Source organism: Mustela putorius, unplaced genomic scaffold (genome assembly GCF_011764305.1).
Source record: "Mustela putorius furo isolate JIRA1106 unplaced genomic scaffold, ASM1176430v1.1 tig00000487_pilon_pilon_pilon, whole genome shotgun sequence".
Lineage (NCBI taxonomy): Eukaryota > Metazoa > Chordata > Mammalia > Carnivora > Mustelidae > Mustela > Mustela putorius.
In genome coordinates, this window is record NW_025421399.1 from 3,749,423 (window position 1) to 3,772,977 (window position 23,555).

Below are 23,555 nucleotides of genomic sequence, written 5' to 3' on the forward strand. Positions count from 1 at the left end.
CTGCAGTAAGCACCTTACCTACCATGCAGTGCTCCCTGGCCTCTGCCGGCCTGGGAGATAAGCACGATTCATCCCTAGAAGGGAAGAGAACAGGGGCTTGGGGGATGTGACTTGCTCAAGGTCACACCACTGATAAGGGATGGGGCTGGGCTGCACACCCACGCCTGCTTGATTCCCATCATGTAAACTCTCCCGCCACCTTACAAAATCACTGCCACTTCCTGGCACATTCTGGAGTGCGGCCATAGGAACCACCATTCAGTAGCATTATTATTCCCATGATACACCCAGAGAAACAGGTTAGGGTGATGAGGCCCAAGGGTCCCCTGCCAAGGGCGGAAAAGTCAGGATTCTAAGCCACATTTCCCACCTGCACCCCAAAGAGCACGGCACCACCCCCAGTACTGTATGTCACATCTCAGAAAATGCAATAAGGTCCTTGGGCGTCAGGTCCTCCCAGGGGAGCTGAGCCTGTCCGCACACCGCACCAGGCTGACTTCTCCACTAGGTCTCATCCGCATGTCACCATCAAGAAAATGAGCCATTGGGGGTTCCCAGGCTGGGCAGCTGGGCCAGGCCCCTCGTAGCCGAGCCCATTCATGGCTTCACCAGGTCGGGGGAGTCCTGCTTGCTGGGTGTTCCTGAGACTGGCCACCCAGAGCTCCAGCACACCCACTCTCCTGTCCACACGCCAGAGGAGGCTGCCTTCTGAGCACGCATCCCTCCTTACTGAGCTTCTGGGTCCAGAGTCCAGGGCATGAGCAGGGCTCCTTCCCATAATTCTGGTTCCAGGAAAGAGGACAGCTAGGGATCCCTATGCCACCATCCACACCAGCACCTCCTGTCACCCTCTTCCTGCTTCCTACCCAATACTTACCCACTTTCCACAGGACTCCCCAAACTCAGCCAGCTGAGACTTAAGCTTTCCTCCCTGATTCCCCAGGAATATGTCAGTACCAGTCTGGCCACTAATCCATTCTCTATACAGCCCGAGTCCTCCCTCCTCAAGGAAGTGCTCCATCACAACTCCTACCCGTCTGGACAAATAGTGTCTGGTGTTCAACCCACTAGACTGGCCCTTATCACCACCCCGTGATATCTCCTGTTACCACCTTTTTTTTTTTTTTTTTAAGATTTATTTATTTATTTTAGAGAAGGGGAGAGCATGAACAGGGGGAGGGGCAGAGGAGAAGGGAGAGGGACATGCAGAGTCCCCACTGGGCGTGGAGCCCAATGAGGCGCTTGCTCTCACAACCCCGAGATTAGGACCTGAGCCAACCCTCAACAGGCTGAGCCACTCCAGTGCCACCTTATTATTAAATTGACTTTTTGTCACAAGAGGGTACAACACTAGGATTGAGCTTTCTTCTCCCCTCCGCCGGAAGCGAGTATCTCAGGCCTCCACATCTTTCATTAAGCGCTGTTCCCTCCCAAGGGGTGACTCCAAAAATTGATTCCAAAGTGTTTTCTCATGGAAGGAGACGGCCACGACTTCCATTCTGGAATTCTGCTCTTCTTCCAAGAGGCCCTTGGACTATGGCAAGAGGCTGCCCTGTGCCAAAGGAGTAACGGAGGGAGAAGGAAGGTTCCTGGAAGAAATTCATGGACCCTGAATTCACACCTGCCCTGTGCCTATAGCACCCAGAATTTGGACAACACGCAGCAGAGTTCAGGGTTTTATCTGCTGATGTTCATGCTGACATGGAGAGGTCAGAGGGGCAGCGGAGAGCCTGCCCCCCTCCTATAGAGGTCTAACTCCGTATCCCTTGCCTCTGTCCCTGCGCGTAACCTGGGCACGAAAAACTTTTAGCAGCCCCTGCTGAGAGGGGCCTAGAGGTGAGTAGAGCCCAGAGGGTGGGCTCTGCCCATGCCTTCCCAGGGGCAGGAGCAGGGAGCCCATGGCCCTGGCTGAACGGGGGAGGGAAGGGATGGCATGGCCTTCTGTCTGCACAGGGCACACTTTCTTGCCTCAGAGGAGTTACTGCCCACCAGCGATCTGGCTCTGTTGCGAGCTTCTCGGGCTTCTGAGCGGCAACGCTTCTGCCAAGAAGCTGGGAGCCAAGTGGATGCCGCGCATCGAGCCTCCTGGCAATGCTCCTTGTCGCCTTCAGCAGCTTCAGGCTGGTTGGAGCTCGGTAACTGGGCCCTGCATGGGCTCCACCTCGCCCTCCCAGAAAGCTTCTCCCAGTTAGCCACTCTAGGCACTTGTCCCTCACCCTGGGAACATCTACAGGTCCCTCTGTCCTCCGATTGCTTCACGTGAGCCCTTCCTGTCCTCCCAGTTAGACGGGCATAACCACCAGCCACACCTGCAAGGCATGTAGAGCAGAGGTCTCAACCTCGGGGCAGAAGATGCTCTTGGAAATTCAAATACCCTGAGACCCAGGCCGCCCCCAGGATCAAGCAGTTTGCAGCTCTGGGGGCAAGATCCCGAATTTGGACTTGATAAGCTCTCCAGCAAGCAGCTGTGACCCCAGCCCTCTTGGTCTCTACAAACACCAGGTCACCTGGGCCCCACATCTGCTGTGGGAAGGGACGGGGGGGGGTCAGAGGTTACCCCCATTCTAGGAAGAGAAAGCTGAGGCTGCTGCCTGCACCCTGGGTTCTGGGCCTCCATGGCTGCCTCCTGTCTCCTCCCTGCAGCTGCAGAGAGAGGGGCTGCTTCCAACCCACGTGGGCCCTGAAACAGTGAACAGGGTGCCTGGCGCACGCCTGGCTGGGACCTGAAGGACTGGGGCGCCAGGCGGGCTTGGCTGCAGGGCCCGGTCAAGGCTACATCCGCTCGTCAGGAGGCACCACAGGCGCCCAGGAGGGGCCGATGAGCCCCCACTAGCGGAATCTCTAGGTCAGAGGTCAGCCTCCAAGGTCACAGTCCCCAACTCCTGGGTGCTCTGCATCTGTCAGGGTGGTCTCCGCCTCTAGTGTAGCCAAGCTGGCCAACCATCCCGATTCACTCCTGTCTGGGAAGGTTACCAGGAGTCAGGACTTTGGGCTCTAAAGCCAGAATGACTTGGTCCCCCAACTTGTCTCTCCCCTAACAGTCCTTCACGAAATCTTGCTCACCAAGTCCCATACCTCTCTCCCTTTTACTTCAACCAGAACACATGGCCAGTGACATCAGGGGCCGTGAACCTTCTGGCTTCCTCCTGGCCTGGTCACAAAAGCTTTGCTGAGCCATTGTACCCATTTTTCAGAAATTGGTTACCTGAGAGGGCTGGGCTCATCAAGGCCCTCCTGCAGGCCAGTGACCCCAACTGCTACTGAACCCCTACTCCATACACAGGATGTACACACATCCCTGCAGTGAAGACACAGATAACCCGTGCCATTCCCCGGATGGGGAGTGCCAGGGGTATGTTGGGGTTAGGGGGCAGGCTTCTTGGAGGGGACACAGCATCATGGGGGTATCTGGGCACACCCCAGAGCAAACACCTCGTGCAAAGGTGCAAGAGTATGGGAGATTCTAAGACCAAGGGGTCCCGGGAGGATGCAGAACTGGGGAGAGGGAGGGTGGGGGAGGGTGAGAGGAGCCCCAGAGAGAACAGCGAGAGGCTGGCCTGTGACACTGAGGTGCTTTACTCAGCGGACGCAGACGCATCAGTCAATGAGGGGGACCCACTGGCCAGGAAGGATTTGGCCCCTTCTCCCCTCCCGAAGCCCACCCCCACTGGTCAGGGCAGTAGTGCCCTGCTGTGGCCATGGGGAAGTTGACAGTGGGGACAGCCTCACCTCGGGTTGAATGCTCTAGAACTAAAGCTGTCTTTCTCACTCTTGTCTACATGTTATGACCTTAGACAACCCTTAAAACTCCTCATGCCCAGGGTGCACCCCAGGGCAGTTACATCAGATCAGGGTAGGACCCAAGCGGCATTTTTAAAAGCTCCAGAAGGAATTCCCATAGAGCCAAGCTTGAAAACCCTGTGCCAGAAGGACATGGGAAGTCGGGGGTGGGGAGAGGGGGAGAGTGTGGCCACAGAGGGCTTCGTGCGGCAGGGAACTCACTGACTGCACTAGAGAGCACCAAGGACCTACCAGGTTCCCTTCCCCCATCCCATCTCGCTCCAGTCCCATGTGCCACATGAAATGAAAGGACATAAAAAGGGAGGTAGGAACCAACACACATTTTGAGAAATGCTTTCCATGCTTGTTTGCAATAACGTCCACGTGCTGAGGGAAAGACTGAGCGGAAGGGGAGTCTGAAGATCAGAACTAATGGATTTCAGGTCTTTTTTGGCCGTATCCTGAGAGCCCAAGGAACAGCCCAGAGCCACTACCGGGCAGAGAATTTTGTATCTAAAAGGAACCAAACCAAGTGTATGGCTGTTTTCTCCCCTTCCAAACACACCAGGCCTCAGGGCCAGAGCCTGGTGCTGGGCAGCCCAGCCACAGATAGGGTTAAGCTGCCCCCTTGTGGCAAAGCCTGAGTACAGCGTCCATTCACCACTTAGAGAAACTTACCCCACAAATTCTCTCTCCCCCTTTCATTAAGGAAGATACTTTAGGACAAAAAACCTGCCCTTGTGAGGCACAAGTGATTTACAGCCTATTCTCAATCCTGGCATACTGCCTACATCTCCTGCCCCCCATCTCGGACCCGGGAAGCACCTCGGTGCCATGGTTATGAACTTGGGCTATGAAGCCAGACAGATGTGTGGCCTGGAGAAAGTCACTACATCTCAGCCTCTTGCACAATGGGAATAATACAGGACATGATCTGGAGGGGTTGTGAGGAACGGAGGAGCGATCCAGGAGAATAACCACACCTGACTTCCAGTAAGGGCCGCACACAAGCTAGCAGTATTAAGGGTCTGGGTTTTCCTCTGAGCAAACAACAACCCCACCTGCACTAACACAGTAACAGATCCTGTTTCTCTTTTTGCTCTGGCTGCTGGGCCTCTGAACCGACCCAGAAAAGTTCTGGAAGGGCTCGTGACCCACATTTGGGTTTTTCTCCTTAGTAATGACACTCTACTCTGATTTGCTCTTGGTCCTCATTTCTTCCTATTGCGTTGTTCTGGTTTGTTCCTGCAAATCTCCTCAAATCTTTTCTGGAATAAGACAGGACATAAACAAATGAGACTTTATTTTGGACTTGATAGGTTTTGCTCTTTACACATATATGCCCACCTAGTTCAGCATTTATTTTCAAATGAGATCATCTTTGATTAAGACAAATGCCTTGTGTCTAAAAGACAGTGGTTCCAAAATACACACATCAGAACTAACTTCGAGGCTTAAAAAACACTCTACTCGAAAAGGTTTGGGATAGGCCCCAGGAATCTATCATTTCAGAAAAGTTTTCTAGCTGCTTCTAAGGCAGCCAGTCTAGGCCTCGAACATGGAGCAGTGTTTGAGAATCTCTAGCCTGGAAACTATTAAAAAAGGGTCATTAGTTACAAAAGGTAATTTTCTAAGTAAACTAACAATCTCAACTTTATTTAACTGACGTGTTTCAAAAACAACAGGTGTGAATCCAAATGTGCAAATCAAACCGACCTAAATCCCATGAGTGCAAAAGACTTTTCGGGAAATCCCAGCAGGGAAGTCTCATCTAAAAATCAAGACTCTCCTACTTACTTGGGTCTTTGAGTTTGGTTTTTCTTAAGGTGGTCGCTCCACGGAATGAAGATAATCCCAAGTTCTTTGACAACCCACCTGTCTTCAAGTGCCACGGGCACATCCAAATCCTGTACAAGGTCAAAGACGCTGTCCCCTGGACATTCTCGCACCTGCCTGACTTCAGACTTCACCCCAGCTCCACTAGAGGGTGCTCCTTCCCTGGCCTGGAACCCTTCCCTGGGTTTGGGTGGGAGGGGGCGGTTTGGTGCTGCGGAGACAGGAGCATCCAGTTAGGCCAAGGTGTGTTTCTCGCAGGACTCTGGAAGCCAGCTTGTGCCATCTCAGGGCCCCTGGGTCTCCAGAAACGCTGTGACTGCTGTTCCTTAGCCCCAGGCGGTAAAGACCCATGAACTGCCTTCCTAACTTTTATTACAAAGTTGGGAGAGCTGCTCTCAAAGTACAGCAGGACAGAAAGCCTTACTTCTGGTTCACCCAGACCTATACTCACTGGGGAGGCAGGTGTGGAAACCCGCTGGTGCACACTACAAACAGATCGGTCACATCAGCACTGCAGGGTGGGGTGCCGGGGGAGTTTCCGCGCCCCACCCCTGCCCTGAGTGCGGGTCCGCGGGACTTCGTTGTTCCTCATGTACCCTCCTCTCAAGGCTGCTCTTTGGCAGGATCCTCCGATGCCCAGGGAACAGGACAACCAGGTCTGTGCAGTTTAAATATCCACTTTATGGAACCCTTTTTATGGATTGCTAAAGATCCCTGCGTGGGCTGGGGTGCTGGGAGTGCTGGAAATTTCACCTCCCCAAAGTCAGACCTAGGTCTAAAGACGCTCAGACTCTTCTGTCTACCCTCCAGGCCACCGTTCTCACTCTGGCAGGGCTCGCAACCCACAGGTTCCCCCTTCTTCCGACACCCAGGGCCACTGCTTAGCGAAGAGGGGTAAGAGCAATAAAGAGCCCAAGTGTGAAATCAGGGAAAACGCATGTTAAAAATCTGTGATAACGAAGACACACTCGCCAGAAGGTATGCCTGGAGGACCAACACTGCTGCAGAAACAGGGGGAGGTAAAGAAGAGAGGCGGACTGGAACACACACAGAAAAGGAAGACAAGGCAGATGACCATCCCGGTGACAAAAAACAAACACAGGGCGCAGGTGGGGCAGAACAAGCCCAGGCACAGTTAATACTGACCAAGGTTCCAGTTCTGGGAAATGCCAAGTGTTATTTGATGTCCTGCCATAAGGCTACTGAGCCCAGGGTGGGGTAGGGCCTGTGACAGGTGAAAACACATGCTGACCGGGTCCTTCCAGCGCCTATAGCACCTGGCCACGACACAGAGGCTGGCTTTACCAACAGTTCCACACTACACCAGGTACTGGTACAGCCCTGATCCGGGCTTGGTCAGAGAAGGAAAAGGGTCCCAGTCCCTGACAAAAAGAGACTCTACAGGACACGAGGGACGTCTCTACGGTGGCTCCTGCCCACACCAGCTGGGAAGAATGGGGGCCTGGCTGGCAGCTGCTAGATTTCAGGGAAGGGAAGAGAGCCAGAGAATCAGAGACGCTAAAACTAGAAAAGATGCCCTAATGGACCCAACACTAACCTTGGCGCAAAGTGACTTTCTTGGGGGCAGAGGCCCCCCAGAGACTGGGCGGGATGCCAGGCTACAGTCCTGGGAACTACAAAGCCACCCATTCTATTAACCTCTGGGGAAAGAGGAAAAAAAAAAAAATCAGTGATTAGGGTCTTCGGTCTCAACACCGAACATTCTCAGGGAATAACACTGGCCTCACTTTAGAAAGGACCGACACAGAACCACTGTAATGTGGAAAATCTTACTTGCTGTCTTCAATAACATCAGTGCCTCTGTCTCCTCTAGGTGGCTGCTTCCAAGGAAAGGGTGACAAATACTGGCAGTTAGTCATCTGCATGTCGCCGAGGGGTGAGGGGAGCTAGTAGCAAGGGCAGGGAAATTCATGTGCTATAATGACGCAGGGAAAGAAGACCTCTTTCCCCTCCTTTGTTTTGCTTCTGCTCTAACCTACCCATTAAGAGCCAGAACGGCCAGGTGAAGCCAAAGTAGACAGTCCTATCTGCAGGGCTCATGACAAAAGCCTTCCCAGGGTGCACGTCAGCTACACAGACAAAACCAACAAAGCCATCCTTTCCCTCCTCCTTCCTTCCTCACCCCTTCCCCTTATGTCACTTCCTCCCCCCAGTGAGGGCAAGAAAGAGAGAGAGAGAATGGGTACTTTTTTCATTTCCTAAGGACTGTGCATCTTGGTGGCACTCACTTCCCCCTCCGAGGTATCACAGAAAACAGAGCAGGTTTAAAACCTCCACGAGGTTACAGATCACAATGACTTGCAAGTGGTCTTCACAGTGAAGAAGGGCATACATTGCGGAAGGCAGCCTCCGGGCCCCCCGTCTCGCTCTCGCACACACTCTCACACAGACCCTCGCGCGGTGGGAGCGATGCGCAGCCGCGGGGTGTAACTGGTTCACGTCAGGTACTGCACCACGAGGAACATGACCACACACGTGAGAAGCATCCCACCGATCATGAAGTACTTGTCCTGGAAAGCCCGCTTCTCAATGAGCCGCATCACTGTGTTGGACAAGCCCAGCATGTTGGCAATGTCGAGGATCTTCTTCTGAGTCCCCTGGAGCAGAAAGGCAGAGAAAGAAAAACGATCAACTTGTTTTTGCCAAGGAGTGGGACTTTACCAATATGCAGTCTCCTGGTCACGCCTGAAGTATATGAAAAGCAGCATTAATCAGAAACAGATCCACGCTTACGCTCTGATGACTTTGGATGGAGGTACCAGAGCAAAGCAAGGAGGCAAGAAAAGTCTTTTCCACAAATGTGCTGGGACACTGGACTCTAGCACACATATGTATCACGGACACATAGACCCACATCCCCTGTGTATCTGATACGTGGCTTATGTGAGAAGAGTCTCAACTCAAATTATGCACAAAAATGAATTTGAGATGGATCACAGAATTAAACATAAAGCTTCTAAAAGAAAACAGAAGAGCCAAACACTGGGAACAATCCAGGAGTACATCAACCAGAGAATGGGTAGACAATGTTCAGTGAATCGGCATAATGGGGATACTACCTGACAATAAAGAGTACCTAAAGACTGACATGGAACAATGTGGAAGAGCCTGGAAAACACTCCCGAGAGGAAGAAGCCACACTTCCAAATACATCTATATGAAGTTCAGTAATAGGCAAAACTACTTTATGGGGAGATAAAGCAGAACGATGGCTGCCCGGAAGGAGGGGTCGCCTGGCTGGGAAAAGCAGGAGGAACTGTCCAGGGCCGATGGAAATGGTCTCTGTCAGGACAGAAGTGTGAGTTACAAAGGGTGTGTGTTTGCCAAAATGCAATGACCTGCACAAATTAGATCTGTGCACGTGCAGGTACATTATACCTCAAGAAAAATTTTTTACATGTTTTTTTTTTTTTTAAAGGGCAACATCAAAAAACTCTTCCTCTGCTCCCTAACTCCAAAATCCTGGCTGTCAGCCTGTTCACCTTGTAGAATAGAAACCTCTAGGATTCTTTGGCATGTAACATGTGGGCCAACCATCCATGTTTACCGAACGGTCTGACGTGGGTGACATGGAATGACAGACACCAACACAGCGACCCCTTACATAAACGCCACCAAAACCAAAAGGGTATTTTACTCCTAAATCAATAGCCCACACCACCCAGCCTGCCCCTCCTCTCTGCTTTCTAAGTTTTGTTCATAAGCACACTCAATTTTCTTATGAAGTAACGAGTATAAACGACTCCTGGGGCAGACCCTAACCTCCTTCCACGCACCCCACCCACTGTAAGCTTACGATGGCATCTGCCCTGATGCCCTCCATGGGTCATTTAAACGAACAATGCATTAATGAGGAGAGAAGAGGCAGAAGTGAAAACAACATGAGGCATCACAGACAGGAATTCAAAACCCAGGTTCAGCCCAGACAATGATGAACAAGCCTCAGAGAGAGGGATCTCTCAAGTCAGACCTCTAGAGTCCAACTTTACTGTTGGCAGAGGAGGGTTTTTTCCACGACAGTGATGGTAAAATTTAGGTCTCATTAGGCTCTGCTTAGCTGAGAGCAGGTGATTTCATCACTGTATGAAGTGCCAGTATCAAGCTAAAATCACCTGAAAATGAAAATAAATTTAAAAGAGAAAAAAAAAAGTATTCCTTTCCAACCACAAATTTCTCCAGATCACAGCTCAGTTCCTTCATGCTCTCCACTATGTTCCTTCCCAATGGTTTAGACAGAAAAAGCCCTGATGGGAGCGGGGCTGGAGGTGGGTGGTGGAAATCAAGACACAAGAGACAGGTAGGCAGGAGTAGGTGCACAGCGGAAACCAAGTTGGAAACTTCACATTCCAACTCCACCCTCCTTGCAGGCTTCCCAGCACTTCTTTCTGGGGACAGCTCGGACTCCCCTGTGACACCGGACTTCGCTGGGAAATAAATGCTGGCTTCAACCAGAAGCCTCAACTAACCCCCACCAGGTCAATGTTAGCACGACTTGGTGAGTCTTATCCTGATAGGGTTTTCCAGGGGCGCCTGGGGGCGGAGTCGGTTAGTGTCCCACTCCTGATTTTGGCTCATGTCATGATCTCAGGGTCGTGAGATCGAGCCCCTGAGAGGCATGGGGCCTGCTGAAGATTCTCCCTCTCCGTCTCCAAGCCCCCCGCCCCCACCCCCTGCTCTCGCGCATACTCTCTTAACTTTAAATAGACAAAAGGGTTTTACTATTTTTCTGAGATATGGGCAGTTTTCTAAAGAAAGGGCTGATGAATCATCATGTATCAGTTGTGATTACCGCTATTGGAGACCACACTTCCAGACCATCAGAAGCCCCGCGGCCACCGACAGGAGGACAAGTGTCCCTCAACAGCCCGCCTGATGTCCCCGGTAAAGATGGCCGGGGCTGTTCGGCTCCCTCCAAAAGTCCTGCAGAGCTGACAGGCTCAACATGGTCCAACAAAAACTAAGATAAAGCTCACACTTCCGAGTGACTGTTTCTCACAGCTCAGTGGCTGGGAGTGCTGTGTTCACAGGGGACCACACCCTGATAACAGGCACGGCCCACACCCCATTATCCATCAGGGCTGATACAGGAAAAGGGCTGAGGCAGAAACACCAGGACTGACATCAGAATCTGTGTAATGTTTCTGTAAACCACTCCCGGGGGGCGGCGCTGGGGGGGGGGGCAGTTTGAGTCTCAGCCAATGAGGCAGGGCTTCTAGAAACACCTGTGACTAAGGAGATTGCTGTGGGTCAGCACTCGGTGCTCTAGAACTGGTGACCTGCTGCCAGTCAACCAGGGCGGCCCTAAGACCCCACCAGCGGGGGATCAGTTATAGGAGCACAAAAGGTCTCGGTTCCAAGGTGGTCCACAGCGAGGGCTCTCAGGGAAGCCGCAGAAGGGGGAGGCACCATGTACAGCCACATCTACCGTCTTAAGACTCATGGATTCTGTCATTTCTAAAACCGGAATTTCTTGGTCTTATTGGTTCCTTTCGTGGCAGGCACTTTCATGATGGGTTCGGAAAATGGAAAAGGACTTAGTTACCAAGAGAGGCCAAATTAGGTTTTGCTGCGAGCGCAAGAAATAGCTACTGGCGAAGGGAGCGTGGTGACCTGTGGCCTCGAAATGATTCAGCTCCAACAGGAAGGATCCCAGATTCTGTCAAAATCTCAAAATGTGAGGATATGGAATCACAGTGTAAACACAGGTACCAAACTGTTGGATGAGGCCAAAACCAGGGGCCTTTTCTCTGTCCCCCAGAAGCGCCCCCACCTTCAAGGTCAGTCTCTGGGCCCTCAGTCCCTCCAGAATACTGTGCCCTCCTCCAATGAGGTCATCCATGCCGTGGTGAATTTTCTGGAGGGAGGAGTTGAACTGCAGCGACTCATCCATTGGGATGGTGGTGTCAGAGTCCTGTGGAGAGACGCAGGCATTGGGTTAGCTCTGCAGGCTGCTCAGCCCCTGGGCTCCCGCAACACCTGGCCGCTCTGCCTTTCGGCCAAGGCCAACTCGGAGGAACAGCCAGAGGGACTGGTGCAAGAATCAAGGTGCCTCAGAGAGAAGAAAAACCCAAGACCAGCGATGGCCTCTGTTCGCCCCGAGGAAGAACAGCTTTCCTCCGACTTGGCACTCTGCGGAAGAATGTCGTACCCAAGGTCCGTCCATTCCCGCCTCTCCACCGGCTCTACCGTGACCACTGCTTAGGGAAAAGCATCAGTCTTTCAAGGCCTCGCTGGCCTTCTCCTAAAGGCTTTCTCTGACTACTTCTCTATGAATTTAGCTTGTTCCCCACTTCCTCTCCTTGGCTTTCTCTGAATGAACTCAGCACTAAATGTTTGCTAAATGTTTGCTAGATGGAGACTTAGGATAGAGAAGCCCATGCTTCCCGTCGATGGCCTAACGGTGGCCTGAATGGGACAATTCTCCTAAGCAGGCAAGAAAGGGCTGCAAAGAAAGGGAGGGAGGGAAAACGGACACAACGATCAAGCATTTTCCACTCTGCGTGTGCACTACCCTAAATTCACTTAATCCTCATTCTAACACCCCGACATGGTTACTACGGTGTCCCCATTTTAGAAGTGAAGAAACGGAAGCCAAGAAGTGGAGTAGCTTGCCTGAGTCCATGGTAAGCTGCTAAGTCCGGCGGGGCCTGCAGCCCACTACTGAATGCGGAGCCTGGCCCCCTCTTAACCATCCTGTAGAGACCAACCCCGAGATCAGTCCTGGGGTTCTAAGTTTACAGCACAGGGGACTGTATACAGAAGTCATTCGGGACTGGCCGTGCTTCTGTTCCTTCCTGCCTCCCGACCACAGCACACTCTCCGGTCTGGCAAGCTGTGCCCTTCTCACCTCTTTCAATCACCACCAAGAGGCTACACCCCCTCTCCTCTGCTGCACAGGTTCGGAACCATTTCTCACGCACCTGCACTCTGTCCCTGCAGCTCGCACAGGAGCACTCACAGGGAGGAGCCCCGGCCCTGTTTTTTTTTTTATGAGCTTTACTCTCGGCATCTTCCGCAGCGTTCTGCACACAGCCAACGCTCAGCGGGGGCTGGGGGGAAGACATAGGACTCCAGGGTTTGAATGAATCAATGAATGTCCCTTTCTCATTTGACAAGCATCAGCAGAATGCCTTTTATATGCAAATCTTTCTTACCCTCTAACAGCTAATGAGCATTGACCAGTAAGTAGTTCATCTGGCAAGTCAGTTTGTACTAAGGACGCCGTGTGCACCGCAGCTCACCAAGCTGGTAGGAAACAAGAGTAATTCTGAGCCATTGTCCCTGGCCTTAAACTGGCCTGAACACCCAATGCCATGACTACCAAAGGTCCACACACCTTTCAGTGTGCTGTATAGTTCATTATACTTCTGAAAGGCAGCTATGAAAACGTGAAAATACAAAAAAAAAAGGAAAGGTCACTATGCTTACAGCTTTACCACCAACATGTCCTCATTACGTTGTCACGTTATTAATCACCGATATGTGACTGCTTACCCTAGAGGAGCAAAAACTATGCAGGCACATTCTGGAACACTCTGCAAACTTTACTGCCAGTGGGGACATGGCAAAGAGACAGACGTCTGTGAAACATGGATTGATCTGAACTCTGACAGGTAAAGAAAGCTAAGACCTCATTAGAAAATGAAGACAAAATGACCACCAATCCCACCTCGCGGGTGGAAACATGGGCTACAGGACATGAAAAAGGCCAGTGTGCTCTACAGCCATGTGCAGGAAATGATCCTATAGAGACTCAAGGGCAGGGCCAAGGGTGTCCCCAAAATCAAACATGCACACCAACAGGCCACTTTCGAACAGGCTCAAAGTTAAGCAATCCGTCCAAAACAAAGTATGTATCTGTTAACAAATTCCTCCAAATTGCTGCTGAGACTTGGGGCAAAAACATTTCCATGTGTCCGACCCTGGAGTCACGCACAGACACAGCATAGCGACAAGCACTTCCAGAAGGCAGCTTTGGAATGTTGCCCTCCTGACAGACCATCTCCATTCTCATCACCGGCTCTATCTGATCAGAAAAAAAATCGCTTCCACCGTGTGAACTTCCACCTCTCGGTCAAACCATTTTGACCTCGGTCATTTTCTCCTCTGCCCATTCCCTCGACATAACTGCTTCCTTTTTGGGCTTTTGTATTAGCAAAGGAGATTCCCTGTCTAGGTCTCGTGTGAGTGGCAATGCATGAAAGCCGCTGTCATTTCCGTTTAGGCTCCTCCTCCTCCTCGGTGGGCTTCAGACACCCCCTGGAATGGATGAAGCTCCAAGGCCCCCGCCGCAGTGCCAGGGAACTGCCACGGACCCGCGGATCCCCACCCCAGAGCCTGGCTTACGTTGGTGGTGAACGTGCGAGACAGAAGCTCCTCTCGCTGTCTCTCCTGCTGTTCCCTTGCGTATCGCCGATGCTGGAAGTTTCGGAGAGCGGTCTGCAGGTGCTGGACATCATACTTTAACTGGTCAACACGACTGGAATTGATGGAGAGAGAGATTACATTGCAGGAGCCCAGGGCTACACGCTTGCTGTGGCCAGGCGTTGTATTCAAGATGTCCCCTTGCTTCTCCCTACACCTGCTGCATGTTCCCCCCCCAAAATCATCTGATTTTGAGGGAGGATGGTGAGAATAAGAGCAGCAGCCTGTGGTTCCAGTTGGGTGTAGCCCACGAGACTCCAGCAGCTTTCCTTAAGCATCTGCTGGTCTCTGTGTCTGGATGCCTGACAGGCAACAGGTGACAGGAAGCAGGCTCAAGGACCTCTCCCTGACCTTCTATGGACTGTATCGCTTTCCAAGAAGCAGCCCAAGGGCATCTTTTGAGTAAAGCATCAACAAAGTTTCATAAAACTTCTGGGAGCAGGGCCTGGGGTGGAGGTGGTGACAGGGGTTTCAATTCAATTTCATGGGGGGAGTATCAAACATGAGACTGGCATTTCATTATAAACAGACTGATATAAGTGATTAAGGGCAAGATTTCATTTCAACCCAAGAAGGCAGCGGGAACCAAAGGCCAGAGCCAACCTCTCTGATGGCAGTAGGCTTCAAGAGGCCTGGGTCTGGTCAGAAAAACAGCACCAGATGTAAAATTTCCAAACGACCCACTGTGAGGAGACACGAAGCTTCTGAGCCACAAACCTCACAGGGTTTTTAATTCTGAGGAAGCATCACTGAAATGGAATCGTGCCCTTTAGGGAAACTGCATCTTTATAGAGTCTCAGTTTTTCAATCTGTAATGGATTTTCAAGAATATTCGCCAGCCTCCCCTGATGGGCTGAGGGTATCAAAGAGCGCACTCACAGTTTGGCATTCTGTCTTTTGTTAGGGGGCTCCTTGCTGGACAAAATCTCCAGACGTTCTAGATGGCTGAATATCTGGTCTATGCTTGCTTGGATTTCATTCTCTACTACTGCACCGAAGAGAAAAAAAGAATAATTGCCAGAAAAGAGACAGTGAACTGAAATGAGAGGGATACATTTAACACATCTTTTTTCCATATCCAATAAATTCAAAGAAACACCTCTAAAAGGGAGAAAAATGCACATACCAGTGAATAACTGGAAAAACTTCAAGTTATACTAAGTAACTCTGTAAATGTTGTTCTAAACACACAGACACACAGACACACACACACACATAGCTGTTAGAGCTGTAACAATGCCAATTCTTTAAAAAGCTAGATAAAACTACAGAAATAAATTTCTTGCCTTTAGAAATGAAATATTTTAAGCAAAATGCAATATCGTCTGAAACAGAACGAGGTCTCTTTTCCCTTGAGATTATTCTCAGATATGAGTTATAAATATCTAGTCAAAAGGCTGCCAACTGAATTCCCTATAGTAATGAGGTTAAAAGAAAAAAAAAGCAAAGGGGAAGATTAGTGTGTGAAAGACAGACACCCGCTCCCGGAAGGCTTTCCATAAGACCGGGAAGCCTGATGCTGACATCCCCAGATAGACCAAATACCACTAGGAAAGGCCCAGGAAAGATTCTACAGAGGTAAAGATATGATAAATACACTCATTTTCCTTATTCCTTTTGATAAACAGTCAAAATGCCTGCTTTTCCATTTTTAATCGTATGACTGGAAATACTGGGAAGGCAAACAGAGCCCGTGGACACTAGTCTGGGTACAGGAGAGCACCCAGACCACTTCCTGCCCGAGAACTGTCCAACCTACAGCTAAGATACACAGTTTTGATGAGAACAAGGTGGGCATAGAACCCAGAGATGCGTTGGAAGCTGTGGAAAAGAGGCACGAGCGGACAGAATCGGGCATGCTGACAGCCAGGCAGGGAGGTGAGGGGGTGGCCCCTGTGGCGTGTGGGGAACCAGTGGTGCCTGTCCGACCAGCTTCGAGAGACAACCTTTTCTTTTGACAGCAAAAAAACTACAAAACAAAAAACAGCACTTGTCTCCGCAGAAACCGTGGTGTGGGAACTGAACTAATTAATATTGCTATTTGTTTCTGAGTAATCCTCCTAAAAAAGCCACAGCCCTCAGCTTAGCAGAAATGACCAATTCCAGTTAAACATCTCTGAATTGGTATGGAGTACATTCCTCTAAGGGCTCGGTAATTAGATTAAGACAGATGGAGGAGAGAACGTCCATTCCCATAGGGGCATGTCAGGTTGAGTGGAGGGGTAATGGGGGATAAGACTTGTGGGATTCCGCAGGGTGCAATCAGGGAAGTCAGGGACTTTGCCAGAGGGTTTTTCTGTCCACCCTAACAGCAGAACTCATTCTGCGTTGAATCATTAAGCTCCTGAGGCAGAAAAGCGGTCAGGAAACCCAGCCCATTAGCACCGTGTCATCAGAGAAAGGACTCTGGTCTCCATAGTTAATTACTCACAGTGCAGAGACTGCTTGTCTGCCGTCTCCAGGCGTCCCATGTGAGACTGGATCTCGTGGACCTGCCTATCAAAGGAAGAGAGAGGAAATGAGTGAGACGGGAGTAATCAACAGTGCTTCGGTCAGGAAAGACACATTTTCTGATGCCAACATGTAACTGATTTAAATTGACAGCATCGCTGAACTGTAAAATTTGTAAGTGGCACTTTAGGCCACACGTTTTGGCAGGGTTTCTAATATTTTAACATGAATATTAAATAATAAAACCGACCAGCAGCATTTATCCAGCGCTTGGCGCATCTAAGATATTCTGCAAAGTCAATAACCCCACGAGGAAAGAACCATTATCATCCTCATTTTGTAAATAAGACAACTGAAGCCCAGAAATGTTATGTAGCTTGTTCAAGGTCACACAGCGAGTGATAAACCTCAATCTGGACCCAGCCAATCCCACTCTCTGTTCTTTGACCCAATGTACTGAGCACTGGCCTGTACTAGGGAGAGTCAAAGGGCAGGACAGATATAATCCTTGTCCTTGAGAAACGATGTAATTAGGAATGACAGGCCAGAGAGACATGAAAAGTCCCAAGAAGATTTGAGAGAGCACTCATACACAAAAGTATAAACAAAAAGGAAGCTGAGGAACAGTGGTGCCAAGCAAAGGCGACGGACATACAAGAGCAATCTGGGGGTACTGGAAGGGGGCGGTGGTGAAGCAAGTTCCAAAGATCATTCTGAAGATGGGAGACATGATCTGGTGAGAGAAGAAATGAAGAAAACGATATGTAAAATGGCATGTCATGTAGATTACAAGCAGGCTGTCTGGCCTGAGAGTTGGGGTCGGGGGCTAAGGGGAGCCAGGGAAGAAGGGAGGAGGCGATTAGCTGGAGAAAATGATCAGAGAAGGTCCTGAAAGATAGGGATCTCCTGTTTGGTAAACATCTTTCCCTGGCAGTATCAGGTGATTGCTATCTCCTCTGGAAATGCAACCCTAGGCTCTGGCTTTCTAGCATGGCCCCAGACATCTGGCCCTAGGGCGCTCTCCAGAGGCTCCCCTGGACTTGGCCAAGGTCACCCTCAGAGCCCTTCCCAGTGGCCTCTGTGATCAGGCCTGGAATACTGCTTATGCTATCCCCGACAACGACCTGCTGGGGCTTCTGGTCTCCACCTTAGAGGCACAGTGAAGGAGTCTGCTGCGCTCTCCTATCATTGCCAACCCTTGTGGGAAGGGTCAGCAGCCATCCTCCATCATGGGCACCACAGTGAACCAAAACTGACCAATGCAAGCAAAGGAGCCCAAGTTTGGTTTCGACTTCCTCTTGTCTTTTTCAGGGCTTTCCTGAAGCCTCTAAACATGACCCATGGTGCCAGAAGCAAGGCCAACTCTCTAAAGACTCTGAGTGTGCTGGGTGAGATCCATGGCTCAGAGAGGAAATTAGAAATCATGACCAGAGATGGAGGGACCAGACGGCGACTCCAGTAAGGAAAGGGTGACAGTTTAGAATGAGGGTGCATGGAGATCTGGAGGCAGATGTAGGGATTTGACTGGACTTAACCAACATCTGGATCAGGGTTCCCACACAAGCAGCAGTCGAGGACCGCACGGCAATGCTGATGGAAAGGAGAATTTGGATTTCACAGAAGGCCTGCGTGCAGACAGTGAGGTAGATTTTCAAGGGTAGCTTCACAGAGCAAATCTGAAAATTAACATAATAAAAGGGGGGGCAAAGAATACCCAAGACGACTCTGAAGTAAGTATGAGAGAGATGACCTGTCCCACCTGCTACACTCAATAAAAAGCCGTAATAATAAAACCAATACAGTAACAGTGCAGAGACAGACAGACAAACCCTGACCCCAACGCTGACCCAAGAGCAAAGAACGAAGGCTAGAAAGAGTCTTCCGTGTTTGGGGACTCAGTGACATCAATGAGTGGGAAAAAAAATGACTATGATCAATGCCAAAGGCTTAGTTGGTTATGCATGTAGAAGACGGTATCTCACATAACACACAAAAATAAACTCAAGATGGTTCAAAGCCCAAATGGAAAAAGCGAGGCTTCAAAAACTTTCTGAAGAAACTGATGAATTCTGCCTCTGAAGCTGATAATACACTAGATGGTAATTAATTGAATTTTAAATAAAAAAAAAAAAAACCTTTCTGAAGAAAACACATGTGTGTATTATGTATTATGATTCGGGTTATGTATTATGTATAATACATAATACATATGTACAAAATGTACATAATGTATAATACATAATATGTGTGTTATGTATTACGATTTGGGTTAAAGAATTTCTTAAACAAGACAAACAACAAAACTATCCCCCAAACCTCACAAACCACAAGGCTAGTAAATCTGACTACATTAAGAAACTTCTCTACAGCAAAAGCACTATTTAAAAAAAAAAAAAAGACAGGTGGAGACTGGAAAGTACACTGACTAGATGAGAAAGGACTAATGTCTAGAGCATGTAAGAAAAATGCTGTCAATAGGAAAAGTCAAACAAAGCACTTGTGTAAATTGGACGACAGACGACTGACAGAAAAGAAAACCCAAATGGTCACTAGCTATATAAAAAGATACTCCACTTGACTAGTCATCAGGAGAACACAAATTAAAAATAATGAGCTACTGCATTTCTCCCACTGGATTGACAAGTACTCTATACTGTAAGGATGAGGGTTTCATGGCAGGCTACGTGATGGTACCCAAGGGATGCTAGGGAAGGTTCCCAGCACTCTACCACAGGACTGTCTCTGGCTCTATGTTTTGTTCATATTGTTTTAAAGAACCAAGTTATGCCAGGAGGGAGACAAACCATAAGAGACTTAATCTCACAAAACAAACTGAGGGTTGCCGGGGGAGGGGGGTGGAATAGGGATAGGGTGGTTGGACATTGGGGAGGGACATTGGTGGTTGGACATTGGGGAGGGTATGTGCTATGGTGAGTGCTGTGAAGTGTGTAAGCCTGACGATTCACAGACCTGTACCCCTGGGGCTAATAATACATTATATGTTAATAAAAAAATAAAAAATTATTTAAAAAACCAAGTTATGCTTATGAAATATGCACATGACTCTGTGCTATAATGGGTTAGGAAACTGTACCACAAAACAAGATTAACATTTCTCATTTCGGCCAAAATAGTCAATTGGTCAGGGATGAAAAGTATTTTGACTTGAGACTTTTTAAAAAAAATCTGATGTATGCTATCAAACGGCACTTCATTCTGGGAACCTTCTGTTAAAGGACCCTGTCTATCAAAGGTTTCTTCTAATGGAAGATGAATGAACAAGATGACTGGGAAAGAGTCTAGAAGTCAAGTCACGAAGAAGGAATGGTCAAAAGAGCTAGTGACAGTAAGGCTCTGAAGAAAGAAAAGGGGGGGGGGGGACCCTAAATTAAATGGGGCAGCTGGTGCTCTTCAAATATCTAGAGTTAACATATACGAAGAGGAATGGGTTTGTCCACCACTGCTACTCCTTAAGAAAGATCCCGAGCCAAAAGGTCCAAATTTCAAGGTGACAGATTTCAGCTCGGTGTGCTCCTACCCACTCCTCCCGCCAACAAAAAAACCCCGAGAATAATTATGAACTCTCTCTCTTCCAGAAAAGTAAAAAAAAAAAAAAAAAAAGACAAGACCTCCTGCAACTTTCAACATAGGGTACACGAACTGCCTTGGGTTTTAAAAAGGGTCTTCCTAACCAAAATGTGTTGCAATGGAAGATCCTGCCAGTCCCTTTTATTTTTCTTAATTTCTGGAGAGTGAGTGAGCGAGCAAGCAGGCACGTGCACAAGTGAGGGGTGGGTGCAGCAGACAGGGAGAGGGAACTCCAAGCGGGCGTGGAGCCCAACAGCAGGCTCAATCTCACAACCTGAGCTGCAACCAAGAGTGGGATGCCTAACCAACTGAGCCCCCCAGGCACCACCACCCCCACCTTCAGTTCCTAAATTCTATGAAGACAGAGGGAGAGAAGATGGCAACACCCACCCTGTAGACACCCTTTGGGTGGCTGTTAATATTTTCTAAGCTAAAACGGATAAACTTTATTTGTAGGCAAACATTACTGACCATTCCCATCAAAGCTCTATCATATGGTTTGAATGAACTAGAAGAGAAAGAGGCGAGAAAATGATTCCAATCCCTACATTTCAAGCCTGAGATGAAATAAATGCAAAATAACAAAGCAAGTATGAATGGGACGGTGGGAATTGCTATACGCCAGGTGGGAAATGTGTTCTAAACTGAACTGGGAACTCAGACAACATACTTGAAGCCAGTAAGGAACAAGTGATACATACGTATGACTTGGGGGTGTGGACACTAGAAACCGGAAGTGCTAGCCCTGTCCTAGCACGGGGGCCGTGGGGGGCTTGGGTAATAACATAAACAAGCAGAGAGATCTGATAGCAAGTCACTGTTGCCGACTTAAAAAAAAAGTCATGGGACACCTGGGTGGCTCAGTTGGTTAAGCGGCTGCCTTCAGCTCAGGTTATGATCCCAGCATCCTGGGATGGAGTCCCACATCGGGCTCCTTGCTCGGTGGGGAGCCTGCTTCTCCCTCTGCCTCTGCCTGCCTCTCTGTCTGCCTGTGTTCGCGAGCTCACGCTCTCTCTCTCTCTCTAACAAATAAATAAATAAAAGCTTTAAAAAAAAAAAAAAGGTCTGTAGAAAATTTAGGAAGAATTTTAGAATGTAATTGCTTTTTAAAAGTCCATTAATTACCGTCATCCTCCTTCATAAACACCCACTTTGTATCCACACTGCATCTGGTCACTGTGAGTAGGAAACAGTTCTAGAGTCAAAATACTGGTTCCAAGTTCTGGATGCACTAGGTAGTGGCTGAGGGACCACAAACAAGCTACTTAAATCCTTGGCACTTTAGTCTTAGGTAAAACAGCGTACTAATAATCACAATTATTTAAAGGCTCAGAGATCCAAATGAAGTATGAAACTGCTGTGTAACCGACATAGCATCACATAAACCTTTACTTAAAAGTAGTGGGAACCATCTGGTCATTCTCTTCTCCCTGGCCTTGCCTCTCCTACAATTAGCCTCTCACCAGAAGGTAAAATCAAAAAAAGGAAGAACTGGTCTTGAGATAAAGTAATAATTTTTATACTGTTCACCAAAATCACTCAGAGAGCTTCTTAAAAATAGAATTTCTTGTGCTCCAGACTTAAAGAATCAGAATCTCTAGGGATGATAAGATGCAGGGCATTGTATGAGGCTGGATGATATAGGGGACAAGTAGGCGCACCTTTACAATCACTGGAATATCAAAAATAGAAGCCTGGCTACTTATTCCTCTATAAATTTCATCCGAATGCAGTACTATTTAAGTGTTTATTCTGATTTTCATCTTTTTTTTTTTCTCTTGGTGCTCAGGTGGTTCAGGAGTTTTCAAGATACATAACTTTAAAATATTAAACTCAATGTACATTCAGGGACACACAAGAGATAACCACAAACTGGGGTCAAAGTTCCAGTACAATTCATATGCTCAGTTACTGCTGTGTCAATTCAGCTACAATCATTAATTTCTGCAACTGCAAAAGTTAATTGCTGCTGCTCACAGAATTGTGTTTCCTCTTTAAGACACTCAGTCACCAGTAATGAAGCTGAAAGGAGCCTCGAAGTTTAACCGGCCCCAAACTAACATTTTATAGATCAGAAAAACAAGGCGAAGAAGTCTAGAATCAGAACTCCAAGGTTCAGCATTCAAGAGGAAAGACAGACTGTAAAAGAGACTGTCTGTAAAAGACAGACTGTAAAAGACAGACCTTTCTTAGCATCATGAGAACTGTCCTCCTTTTTCCAACTGACTCACGGGTGGAAATTTTAAAGTCCCTTCCCATAGTTTTTATATGAGACTAGGGCTTCCGGGGTGAGAGCAAATTCTGTCATTTTAACACCATTACAAATAGTTTCTCTATTTTCACTCGACCAATCCAACACTTCATCATTACGGTCTCTAGTATTAACCATATCAGAATAAAAGGGAGAAAAGTGTAGCAGCAACACTATTAGTGTGAATGAAGAGTAGGGGCTGACAGCATTTAGAAGCTATGAGCTACAACGAAGCTTTTTCTGACGACCTTAGTCCAATGATGGATCTTTCTAAATTGCTGAAGAAGATTCCATTTGTCCTGCTCATTTACCCTCCATCCCATCTTGTCACATCTTAGATCTTTCTTCGGACGTCTCTTAACTGTTCTAAATAAATAGTAAACTATGTGAAGGGGCTCTGACTCCCCACCAGCTCTACCAACCAAGAGCACCGAGTTGGTAGGTGGTAGACAAAGTAGTATAACCTGCAGGTGTGACTCTCCCTTCTCCTAGTCTACCTGACAGGTAGTCACCGCCTCGGAGATCCCAGGAGCCGTCCGGCCCCTTGTCCCCACACATCAGGCGGGAGACCCTCCATCCGCCGCTGAGCTGGGCATCCTGCCAGAGACTCAGCGCTTCCCCTGGCAGCGCCCAGGCGGAAGGACTCGGCCTCTACAATGGCGGACGCCCCGAGGCCCCACCCAGGGGAGCCGGCCTCGCCCAGCCTGACTGCGCCCCCGCCCGTGCCCCAACGCGGCCCTCACTTGTGCGTTTGCTGGTAAAGCGGTTCCATGTCGCCGGCCCCGCCGGGTCCGGCCCTGGCTTCCTCGGAACACGTCCTCACAGCCCCGCTTCCGGCTTCCGGCTTCCGGTCCCAGGACCCGCCCCTCCTGCCTGCCAGGGCTGCCCCCACGCGCGCCTTGCTGGTGGTGGTGGCGAGAGAGAGGAGGACAACGGGAGGGGAGCCCCGGACGAGAAGGCCAAGTATAGTCAGAGGGGCTGCCACAGATCGGGAACGAGGAAGCATAGGTTTGGGCCGAGGGCGGTCTCCAGCATCGAGTCAGGCATTGACAAGGGCAGTCAGAGAGGACGGACGTGAGGTCCTCAGAGCCAGGCTGTGGGAAAGCCGGCGGTTACCTACCCTACCCTGGCGGTGGGTTTCGCTGTAAACTGCGCAACGGTGCGTCTAGGGATTTCGTTCTTCGTTGGCGTTTGTGACCCAAGC

The 23,555-nt window shown here is 49.3% G+C and overlaps 1 protein-coding gene across 4 annotated transcripts; it reads right to left on the reverse strand.

The window, feature by feature from the left end:
* Positions 1–5,066: 5,066 nt before the first annotated feature.
* On the reverse strand, positions 5,067–23,217 carry GOSR2 (golgi SNAP receptor complex member 2). Of its 4 annotated transcripts, none has more exons than XM_004772453.3 (6): positions 23,095–23,217; positions 16,493–16,557; positions 14,941–15,046; positions 13,984–14,116; positions 11,408–11,548; positions 5,067–8,234 (listed from the first exon to the last, which is right to left on the reverse strand). In XM_004772453.3, exons 1-6 carry the CDS (start codon positions 23,121–23,123, stop codon positions 8,073–8,075), a joined length of 636 nt encoding a protein of 211 aa, XP_004772510.2. In that variant the 5' UTR covers positions 23,124–23,217; the 3' UTR covers positions 5,067–8,072. The 4 variants fall into 4 exon arrangements, with proteins under 4 accessions (XP_004772510.2, XP_004772509.2, XP_044936759.1 ...); XM_004772452.3 differs by having other exon boundaries at positions 14,941–15,049; XM_045080824.1 differs by lacking the exon at positions 11,408–11,548.
* Positions 23,218–23,555: the final 338 nt, after the last annotated feature.